Below are 11,680 nucleotides of genomic sequence, written 5' to 3'. Positions count from 1 at the left end.
AAGCCCATTGAAGAAGAGTCTGGTTTACAAAGGAAATAATATGAAATGCAAACAAGCAGAGACATTGGTAAAAGATGTAGCAGCAATACATTAAATGATAATTGAGCCCAATCTCCAAGTTCCGATCTGAATATACAAAAGATCAAGACATAAATAATATTATGAACAATTTTTCTAACAGTCGGGAGGAGACCAAAAAAATCTAATATACATTCTCTAAAAGGAACCGTAAAAAAATGCATACAATTCTCTCGTTACAAAAAAATTTAATACATAAACGATGTGGCAGGAACGCATCTGAACCATACACACGCACATTAGCTGCTTCTTTGATCCTCCATTCTTTGCTGTTCATGTCAGTTTCCTTTAATTACAATGTAAAATCTCCCCGGGAGACGATCGATGCAACATTTGACTAAAGAACTCTCACATATTACGAGCCTGGCAACGAATGGCCCTGAAAAAAATTTATATCGACGTGAACTTAGTCAAGTGCGGCTTTGTTTCTACGCCCCGACGTAGGCTTAGGCAAGCCATCAAAAATTGGTCTTGCAATGGCTGCAGTTGAAAGAGCCTGCAAATCTGGTTTCAAACTCCACCTTGCAGTAGTCCAAATGGATGAAGAACTACTGCTGCTGTCCTGATCCTGCAAACTTGATGTGCTTGATGACTTCCTCACCCCAGAAGAGCCATCAGCAACAACAGCATCTCCCAAACCAATTGGTATGGAGTTCAACCCACCCATTTCAGCATCACTTGTTGAGGTAGTTCGGCTTGCTGCTTTGGGTCTCAAGGCTAAGCCCCCCTTTCCAGTTATTGCCAAAAACCCACCATTGTTGCTGTTATTCTCCATCAACATTTCTGGCGTGTGAGAAGTAAAGTCAGTTTCAGACTTCTGACGCCTTCTGAGAACTTTCTCACTCCATTTGTCAGAATCATCGTCCCAAGCTTCTGTGGCAGGCAGGGTGTGTGCTAGTTCACCATTCCCATCCAACAAGCTTTTAGATTTTCTGTGATGGCTCAAAGGTGGGTTGGAAAGTGGTGAAATGCTGGGAAAAGGCCCATCTTCTAAATAATGAGAGGTTCCTCTTTTGTAGACTGCCATTTCAAAACCTTCAGGTGTAGTCTTCTGATCTCTTGGTTTGAGTCCATAGTAACCTTGTAAAGAGTTCATGGCTGGAGAGACCTTCCTATGGGGGGACTCAACTCTCAGGGACTGAAATGATTCAAAAAATTCATGGTGCCTCCGCCGGGGTGGGGTGTGTTCACAACTGCTCTGTCTGCATAAGTGTCAGCATGGTCAGCTACCAAAGGGTTCACATGTTAAAAATAATTGCTATTTCTTATTCAGAAATATGTAAATGTGTAATTGATCATAAAATCTAAAGAAATATTGAAGAGAAAGTAAAGAGTTTCAAGGAAATGAACCTTATAACTAGTATGTATAGCAGATCATACAAAACATGAGTATCATGAGTATTCGTTATTACAAATACCAAATGTCATTGAACATACTACTCAAAGGATTCTTATTGAGGCACATTCATCCAAAAAAACCATTTCCCTATAGAATCAGAGATTTTAAGTGCCAGGCTGTTGCCATAAAAACAGCTGTGGTATATGGAATTGAAGCAGGATAGACTCTGGAGTAGGCTGTGTTGCCGAATCGGATGAGGATATTTAGAAATCTAATGCTATATTAGTTTCTTTACCCCTTAGAAGATTTAGTAGATGTTGTTTGATGTCTAAGGAATTTGAGGCTGTCTGGTATTAAACCGGTGTCTAGGCAAGCAAACCTAGGATTCCAAAGTAATCACACTTTTGAAGGAGAAAGTGATCACACCCTCATATTCAAGAAAAAGGTGATCACACTGTTTATAGACTATTCCCAATCCTTCTCATGAGACTCCCAAGTAAAAACTGAAAAACAATTTAAAATCTCGAGAAATTACCAGATTACACAAAATTAACTAAAACATAAGACTTCATAGGATTCCATGAATATCAAGATGCCTAATACCCCGGTCCCACAATTGAAACATGAATAACCCACAGAGTAATAGTAGGTTATAAAGGTGTCATGGGCTACGAGTCCCACATTGGTTACTTACTAGGTGAAACTGGTCTTTAGAAGTGATTCCATGGAAGTTTCAAATTAAATAGTCTTTTAAGGGTTATGGTGTAGATGTGTGGCTAGTTAGTGTTTTCCATTGATGGTTACATATGATATCTGAGCCACCTAGTAAGGTTAGTGCATGACATGGCCTTGATGAGGATTTAAGAATTTTAGGATGAAGAGTTTGTAATATCCTGTTCCCACATTCGAAATAAGGATAACCTACCTAGAGTAGGTAAGTTATAAAGGTAGTCTTGGGTGCTAAGTCCCCACATTGGCTACCTACTAGGTGAAACTAAGCTTAGTGGTTCTGGCAAAACTTCAAATTGATTACTCTTTCTGATGCTAGGTACAGATGTGATAGCGTTTTCCTAGAATCACTCATGACTTGGCACTCATGACTACTTTTATAACCTACCCACTCTACGTGGGCCATTCATATTCCCAATGTGGGATTTGGTGTCACAAGATGATTATGAAAGATTTTTCCTTTCAAGTTTGTTCTTCTGGGATCTTCTTGCTGGTTGAATCAGGAATGAGGGAGAATGAAAAATGAACTTGCCAAACAGTTGAAAAGTACGAGCAAAATGCTTTGAAGATGTACATTCTACTTACACTTAGAAAGAAAAAGCCTGCTAGCCCCATTCATACCTGTCAGGGCCCCTTGGCCTGTTCCTTTGTTAGTACACTTGTCATTTCAGCAATGAATTACAGAATAGCTATGTTGTAAACCTTCTATTAAACTTTGACCCAAGGGTTTTCTTCTGAAATGCAATTTTAAAGGCAAAAATATATGCCATATATGGGGCATGTCATCAAGGACACCAGCTTGTTTTAATGGGTATGCCCCTTGGCCTGTTCCTTTGCTTAAATATTCGTCATTTCAGCAATGAATTACAGAATAGCTATACTGTCAACCTTCTGTTAAAACTTTGACCCAATGGTTTTCTTCTGAAATGCAATTTTAAAAATATATGCCATCAAGAAGAACACCATCCTGTTTTAATGAGTGTGAAAACTGCATTCCCTACCCTCCCTCCCCCTCCTTGCCCCATCAGGTAAAACGTCAATTAACCGATTAACAAGAAAAGAATAAAGGAGTGAAAGCACAGGAGCATGTAGTGGGGAAAGGACTTTTTTATAAGTAGGAAAAGGGGACATTGTTAATAAACAATTCCGTCAAGTTACTTCTTCTGTTTTCTGATGACTTTCCCTTTTTTGTTTTCCTGGCGTGGGCAGGAGATTATTTTTTTTTTGATAAGTTAGAAATATATTAGGCACAATGTAATAGGCGAAGCCCGAGTACACAGGAAGTATACAAAAGAAACACCTAATTACATGCTAAATCTTTAAAATAACGAAGACAAGAACACGTTTACAGCCCCACCCTTGAGTACAATAGCAGAGAACCAGCTAAGTAAAGTACTCATAAAAAACTTCCAAAATGCATCCCTATTGCGTTCCCGGTCATTAAAACACCTCTCATTTCTCTCTAACCAAATGCACCACATAATACACAAAGGCATCAATTTCCATGCAGCTGCCACTTGAGAGCAAGTATGAAGTTGAAAGTTGGTCCAGCTTGCTAGACAATCAGCCACTGCTTCTGGCATAACCCAACACAGCCCAACCCTTCCAAACACACCATCCCACAGCACTTTAGCCATTTCACAATGGAGTAATAAATGGTTCACTGATTCCGCTTCTTTCTTGCACATAAAGCACCAATCCAAAACAATCATTCCGCGCTTCCTCAGATTATCTATAGTCTGAATATTCCCTATTGCTGATGTCCATACAAAAAAAGCCACCTTTGATGGAACATGGACCTTCCAAATCCTCCTCCAAGGAAAACCAGTATGGTGCTGATTTAGTATCACCTTATAAAATGACCGCACTGTAAATTTTTTAGAGGCTGTTTGTCTCCAACATAGTTGGTCCCTACCCTGTCTTCTTATCTCCATTGAGTACAACTGTCTAAAGAAGTCAGTAACCTCCTCTACTTCCCAATCCTGGGCAGATCTGGATAAGCCTACATCCCAAAGCACCTCTCCATTGGAAAAACCCATCACCTCTCAATAACCAGCGTCCCTCTTTTTTTACCCATACTTCTGTCCATTTTCCAACGAATTTTATTTTCTTCGTAATCATACCCCACAAATTCTCCTCTCCTAACCGAACAGTCATGGAGGTTGGTTCGCGGTTGTATTCAGTTGGTTTTGGGGGGGAGTGGAGATAGATGCAGAGACAGAGATAGGAGAGACATGATTGGATAACATAATTGGAAGGAAAAAACTTTGTAGGAGAAATTGAACAAAATGCTATAAAGATCGTTGATTGAAAAGAAGCCAAAGAATGGGTCTTAGAGCCTGTTTGGCACAGGAGGAGGTTTTTAATTACAGTAGGGATGTTTTCACCATGCAGTTTAAATTTTTTCAATTTCTTACCAAACATATAAAACTCTAAAAAACATCTCACTCAAAAACCTTTTCACTTCTTCAATTAAAATAACATTAAAATTAATAAAATAGTATAAAAAATGAAAAAATTTCCAGGTCTGGCCACCACCCTGTTGTGGCTCAGGACTCAAGAGTGGCCAGTTGCGCCACCCTCGGCCACCCCGAATATGTTCTATTATTATTGTTATTATCATTACTATTATTATTCTTACTATTATTATTATTATTATTATTATTTTTAATTTAAATAATAATTTAAAAAAATCACAAATTCATTATTAGAACATCACTTGCCTCAATCTAGAAGTGGGCCAAAGCAAGAGGGTATTGGCAATATAGATGATAAAGCCATGACAAAACAGACAAGTGATTGTGAGGCCGACTTCAGCCCAATCATGCTCCCCACGCATCACAACTCATGACATTGATGTGACCATCAAGAATGTGAACCATTGTGAACACCACCACGACGATAACTACTGCTACCATAGCATCATCATTGCTACCACTATGATTACACCAGTTCACCTTCCAACATGCCCTCACTCCATCCCAAACCACAGCATCACAAACGCTACCAGGAACCTCCAAAGTCACAGGAAATACCCACAAGAAACCCTTACCCTACTACCACCGCTATCATCAAATACCCTTCTGTGGTTTTACAAAATACCATCATCACGATGCCATCTTTTCAATGTTGACCTTATTGCCACGGATTTCTTACCATCAAAATAGCACACACCCACTGTATCACCACCCAATGTCAACACTAGCTCAAGTCCAGATATGTTGAAATAAAGAATTATAATTAGTGTCAAATTAATAAAATTACGTTCCTAAATATTTCCTCTCTTACATTGTCAATTGAAAGAGAGAGAGGGAGAGAGTTTATTTAGTGCCATATAACCAATATTTTTAGCAGAAGATATTTCACAAAGAGGCTGGCTGATGATTTTTTTTTTATAGGTAAGAGGCTGATAAATTTTACCTTTACAAACTAAAGGAAACTAAAGCAAAGTGCAATTAAATGACACTAAAAGGAAAGAAGGAAAAAGAAAAATATGGGTGACCATTATGAGAGTAAAGTCATATAAATTCACAAAATGGTGCATACTTTCATAAAACATCATGGAAGAGAAGTTCGGATAAGGTTCTTGAGCAATCGCGTGAGAACATTAATGAAAGTACTGAATGGAACAATGAGTGAAATGTAAATACCCGGGAGTGATGGAACCGTTTGATAAACAAGGAGATGGAGGATGCCTTCCAGGCAGTGGAATCTGGAGATACTTGAGAGCAAACATTTGGAGATCTGTAACCAAGCCATTCATCTTTTTTATGTCGGCCACCTATAAGACCAAAGAAAACAAAAATCAGCACCAAACTTAAGTAAGTTTTCTTTTTTCTTTTCCTAAAAAACAGAAAACATCATCAGTAAAAACTGGAAACAGGAGTAAACAGAAAATTCACAACATATTTTTTAAAAACTCCAAGGGCGCTACTGATAGATTTCTTTAGGTCGTGTAGTAAAAAATTCACAACATAATAAATCGCCAAAAGCTCTAACATCAATCCCCATGATTAAGGGAAAAAAAAAAGAAAAGAACATTTGGAAGTTAAGTCAAAACCGGTGTACAGTTCAAAACTGCAATTGACTATCTTGGTGCTAGGTTTATGTTATTAAAATAATTGCGCTTGTCTCCAACGTTTACCCCATTTTCCAGCTCAGTCAACAGATGCGACTCGTAATCCGTGATGATAGAATGCTCAAGTCTTCCGTGCATAAGATATGTAGCTATACAAACATCTAAAGAAGAAAATTAGCTTACAGAAAAAAGGAAAGAGAACACAGCAGCCAGCCAGTCCTGGATTCGTTCTTTTTCTTCTCTTTATTTTACCCTCGCTATATATTGCATTGACAGTTGTATAAGAATATCAGTCAGATTTTTCTCAGCCTTGACTTTATTGCTCTGTGTTCCTTATAAAGGAATAAGTCAAAATTCTGACGATATCGTAGAAGGAAACGAAAAAAATCAGTATGCATACCTCGACGCCGATGAACAATCATCAGTGTTATACAATGGATCATAAGGAATTGCATAAGTCAAAATCACAAGGAATTACTTGAGGCAAAATCAACGTTAGTCTACGAACAATTATCAGTGTTGATACAATAATTACATCCAATTACAATCAAACAGATAAATGTTAGTGTATAATGGAACAAGCATACCTCGACGCCGTACTTGATGGCGATGCCGGCGAGAGTATCCAGCTTGGATACGGGGTGTTCGATGTAACCAACAGCAGCATCGGACTTGAGCACAGATGGAGGCGAAGAGATCGGCAGAGACTCTCCATCTGTATCTCTATTGCCTTGGTTACCATACACCGTATAATTGTGGTAATTACAATTGCCATTCCTATTTTCCATCCGTATCGAACTCAATGCCAGATCGATCTCGAAACCTCTACCCGATATCAATCATCGGAAAACATACAATAATCGAATCACGTAGGGGCTGATTGCGGAGTTGGATCCGAGAATTGGAAAGGTTCGGTGCCAAAACAAAGATAAAAACCTCAGATCGGAGTATCTATTGTTCTGGATCGACGAAAAAGATGCGTACTTTTTTCCCCCCAAGAGAAAAGAATGAATGGAAGGACGGAAACTGGGTGGGTGCCCTCTCTCTCTCTCTCATTCAATTAATGGTAAATCTAAAATATTCAGTATTTATAGCGTGATCAGTTCGGTTCGGTCAACTCAAAATATAATTCAAAAATATAATTAATACGTTGAAGATTAACGACATAGACACAACTCCATATTCTTGTACATTAAAAAAAAAAAAACTTCATATTCTTGTATGTAAACCTCAATAAATTTGTAAAACAATGATATTCCTTCTTCATACATTTTTTCGACGGGTTGGAGCCCATAATACGGTTAAATGGCCCATAAATTTGTAAAACAATGATATTCCTTGTTCATACATTTTATCTATGGGTTGGAGCCCATAAATACGGTTAAATGGCCCACGATGATAGTCCGGACGTTGATACAGTGCTCGAATGCTATCCGAGAAATAAGTAGTAAGTAAAGCATATAAACTGTAAATAAATAAAGAGAGAGATTTACGTAATTCTGCATAAAAACCTACTTCAACGGGTCGTTAGAGGGTGAGATCCACTATATTCTGTGGTTTTACCGTCTCTTATGATCTCTCATAACTCTTAATACAGTGAAGAGAATAGAGTTTCTAGAAGGTTGAAGATGTCTCCCTTTTAGAGAGAGAGTCCCCCTGAGATGGTAAAGAAGCATTTCCTTGTAGAGTTATCTGATCCCCTCGTTCGTATTGTTCACTTTTACGGAGTTTTCCTTCCTTCTCTGGACTAGTTGAGTCATACTTGCCTTATATCACTTTCATCCATCAACTTTCCTTTTATCCTTGGTAATGGGCTTCCAATGGGTTGGATCTTAGTTCATTTCATAACCAACAAATGTCCATGATTATGGAGGTGACCTGCTAGCAGTGGTTATGGCGAAAGAGGCAGCCTCGGTCGCATGCGCATGCCTTGACACTTCTCGCTGAGGTAACAGGAGGCCTGCTCGACCACACTATTGTGGTAGAGGTGTATATATGCCTTATTTTTCGGAGCTTAGCCTACATGCTGCTAGGCTTGGCTGTTGTGGCAAAGGCCTATGTGTGCCACATTTGCCATGGCGAAAGGCTTGCTCGACCACGCTATTGTGGCAAAGGCGTATGTGCCTTGTTTGCTAGAGTTCAGTTTGCATGCTGCTAGGTTTGACTATTGTGGCGAAGGCGTATGTGTGCCATGTTTAGCGTGACGAGAGGTGTGCTCGACCATGCTGCTGTGGCGAAGCTGTATGTGTGCCTATTTTTTTGTGGTGAGAGGCGTGCTCGACTGCGCTATTGTGGCGAAGTTGTATGTGGGCCTTGTTTGCCGAAACATGGTCGTTAAGGTTTGTGTTAGTCTTGATAACTAAAACATGGTTGCCAAGGTCTGTGTTAGCCTTAGTCGTCGAAACATGGTCACCTAGGTCTGTGTTACCCTTGGTTGCCAAAGCTTAGCCTGCATGTTGTTAGGCTTAGCTATCTGGGTGTGGGAGGCTTCCTCGACTGCTATCACAATGAGAGGTATGCTTGACTGCTATAGCAACGAGAGGTATGCTTTCGTGGGGAAGGCATATGTGTGCATTGTTTGCCTATTTTGTAGAGGGCCCAAGTGCTTGACTCTAGGGAGGCTGACTGTTTTGAGAGTTTTTCACTAAAAAGGAAACTGGTTAGTGCAAATAAACCGATCTACGAGTTTGAGGCTTGCAAACCTGAGCCAAGTGGCTTGACGTTTGGTAAGAAATCAATTTCAATAGTGCTCAAGTATAGCTCAACCCCGTTGTTAGGATTTTTCCTCTCTTTCTTTTTTGCTAGAGTGTGGTGAGGGCTCGAGGCACCCAGGCGAGGCTCGAGGGTGGCCCTGCTTGATAATGAAGATTTGGCGCACTCGAGTGAGTGCTCTAAGGCTATTTGTTATGGCAAAGATAGAAAGCTAAGGTGCCCAAGTAGCACGGTCCTTTGTTGCTTGGGGCAAGCATCATTGCTTGGTGAGTTTTTTTGTGTCTTGAGAGATTATTCTTACTCAGGAGAGCTTCATTGCTCGGCAGGAGCGTTGTTGGTTGGGGCAACATTGTTGCTCAAGAGAACCTTATTGCTTGAGAGAGCCTTGTGTAGCTTGGGAGAGCATTGTTGCTCGGGGAGACCTTTCTTTCTTAGGGGAGACCTCCCGAGCATTGTTGCTAGGGAGGTCTTTGTTGCTCTGAAGCTTGGGGTGGGCACAACTTATCTCTTTTGTCAATTACATGTGTTTTTGTTTATTCATTCTCTTTTAGAGCCTTGGGTGAGGGCGAGTTTTAGTGCATGTTGCCTAGCTAACCGGTTGCTCGGGGGAGGGTTGGATTGCTCGCCATTTATCCGCCGTTGCTCCCCTCTTGGTTAAGCTTAAGTGCTCAAGTTGCTTTGTGTTTGGTGGGAGACTCCAATGCTAGTCTTGGTGTTCCGAGCATTGGTGGCGACTTATAGTGTTTGCCCACGGGGTGAGCAAGGTGCTTGTAGGTTGCATGCCCGCGACCCAAGTTTGTTACCTACCTTTTGATATACTCATTGACTTTCATTCTGTGTGTTTCCTTAAGAGTCTCGTAGAAAACTGAGGAACTTTATGGGGAGAACATCCAAAGTTCAGGCCAGAAATGGAGCTTCATTGCTTGCCCAAAATGCTCCTATGTGAACATATTAAGTGCCTGCCTTGCTTGCATTTGCTAATACTTGTGAGAGCAAGCTAAACGATTATAGTTGAAGCGAGCATTATGGTTGCTCATCTTGATTATTTGTCGAGCAGGCTCATTGCTCGCCCAAAACTTTCTATGCTTGGATTTGGCTAATTGCTTGCCTTCACTAATCATTGCAAGGGTGGGCTAAGCATTTGGAGTCCAGGTGAGCTTCATGGTTACTTGCCTTGAGTGTGCAGGCAAGTTCATTCCTCGCCTGAGGCTTTCTATGTGCAGGTAGGTTAAGTGCCCACCAGGCTTTTTTCCTAGGCTCGCCCAGAATGGTTCGAGCACTCGACTAGGAGGTCTGAGACTGGCGTGGTCGGTACCTGCAACGCTTTTGTCCCAGGTGAGTTGCATTGATCACCCAGGATTTTCTAAGAGATTGCTCAGGTGTTCCAAACGATGGTCTGAGATTCCCAATGAATGAATAAGCATGAATGAAGATGAAAGATGAAAGATAAAGAGAAACACCAGTCAGACTTATATGTCTTTGTCATGTAAAATAGGGGTTGCGGTGTGACTAGTTTTGAGGTGTTGTGGTGTTGGGAGCTTCTTGGATGAAGGTGCTCGGTGTGGACTGGGTTGCCTCCATGATGGACGAACAAGAAAGTTTGCTTTGCTTCGGTTGTTAATTGGAAAAAATATGTCTATCTTTGTTAGATGGTGGCTGGCTAGGTGGGTCTTGATGTCCGGTGGTGGGGAGCATGAATTGATAGCCTCTGAGTGAGATGGCAACACTGGCAATGTGAGGTAGTTGGGAGTAACAAGGGCAACGCGGGGCATCAACTTTACTCTGTTTCGAGTTCCATTAAATAAATGAGTTTAGTGGCTTTTGTTGGTTGTTTATGGTGGAGCTCCTGGGTAGTGAACGGAGTTTGTTCACGGTGGCCCTAGCTTCTTACAGTGTGTGGACCAGTCTCCAGGGGACGAGCTAGGAAACAACTGGGACTTTATTCCTCCTTTCCTGCTATAATGCTACATTGAGTGTAGCACCTCCTTTGTGTTGAACTAGGTTTGTTGGGTCATGCAATTGTTTTGAGAGTGATTTGTCGAATTTTACATATGGCGCTAAATCGTTGATACATATTTTCAATAGGGTCAGAGTCCAGCAATATGGTTGAATGGCCCATGATGATGGCTTTGACGTTGATATAGTGCTTGGATGTTATATAAGAAATAAATAGTAAATAAAACATATGTAGTGTAAATAAAAAAAGAAATATATGTGGTTCGGCATATAAGCCTATGTCCATTGGTCGTTTGGTGGCAAAATCTACTATATTATATGGTCTTATTGTCTCTCATGGCCTTTCATAGCTTTTAATTAGGGATGACAATTTGGGTTTGCGAGTTGTGTTCCTGTTTTGTTAAGTCATGAGTATTAGATTGTATGGGTCAACCCAAACACAATCCTAACACAATCCATTCAAATAACGGGTGATACAATACCCGTTTAACCCATTTAATAATTTTGGACATGACCCATTTAACCTGTTTCAACCATTTTAACTAATTTCAACATGTTCGACCTTTTTCATATAAATGGGTCGAGCTAACCCGTAATTCATTTTTTACCCAATTAATATAATTTCATATATATTACAATGGTAACTGTGAGGCAACAAATCGTGTTCGGTTTGTTGTACCCAGATGTAAATGATGAATAGTTGGTGCTATATAATATTATTTGGGAAATAACAATGACATATGGATATTTTTATTCTTAATGGACGAACCTTTTATCGCTTTAGACCT

General features: G+C 40.2%; 1 protein-coding gene across 3 annotated transcripts; it reads right to left on the bottom strand.

The window, feature by feature from the left end:
• Positions 1–75: 75 nt before the first annotated feature.
• Positions 76–7,272, bottom strand: LOC108988524. Of its 3 annotated transcripts, XM_018961809.2 has the most exons (4): positions 6,812–6,874; positions 6,408–6,580; positions 5,797–5,927; positions 76–1,280 (listed from the first exon to the last, which is right to left on the bottom strand). In XM_018961809.2, the coding sequence occupies exons 3-4, from the start codon at positions 5,907–5,909 to the stop codon at positions 485–487; spliced, it is 909 nt and encodes a 302-aa protein (XP_018817354.1). In that variant the 5' UTR covers positions 5,910–5,927; positions 6,408–6,580; positions 6,812–6,874; the 3' UTR covers positions 76–484. The 3 variants fall into 3 exon arrangements, with proteins under 3 accessions (XP_018817354.1, XP_018817351.1, XP_018817352.1); XM_018961806.2 differs by lacking the exon at positions 6,408–6,580 and having other exon boundaries at positions 6,812–7,272; XM_018961807.2 differs by lacking the exons at positions 6,408–6,580; positions 6,812–6,874 and adding an exon at positions 6,291–6,401.
• Between the last annotated feature and the right edge of the window lie 4,408 nt (positions 7,273–11,680).

The sequence above is a fragment of the Juglans regia genome, chromosome 13 (genome assembly GCF_001411555.2).
Source record: "Juglans regia cultivar Chandler chromosome 13, Walnut 2.0, whole genome shotgun sequence".
Taxonomy (NCBI): Eukaryota; Viridiplantae; Streptophyta; class Magnoliopsida; order Fagales; family Juglandaceae; genus Juglans; species Juglans regia.
Note: the sequence above shows the minus strand (reverse complement) of the source record. Positions and strands in the feature narration are given on the sequence as shown.

Bases quoted from the DNA above. Each gene is read 5' to 3' on its own strand.
- LOC108988524 (XM_018961806.2), bottom strand. From the start codon at position 7,012: ATGGAAAATAGGAATGGCAATTGTAATTACCACAATTATACGGTGTAT. The intron at 5,928-6,811 runs GTATGCTTGTTC...TTGGTCTTATAG, and splicing joins CCATCAAGTACGGCGTCGAG to GTGGCCGACATAAAAAAGAT. The intron at 1,281-5,796 runs GTATTTACATTT...ACACTTATGCAG, and splicing joins AACGGTTCCATCACTCCCGG to ACAGAGCAGTTGTGAACACA.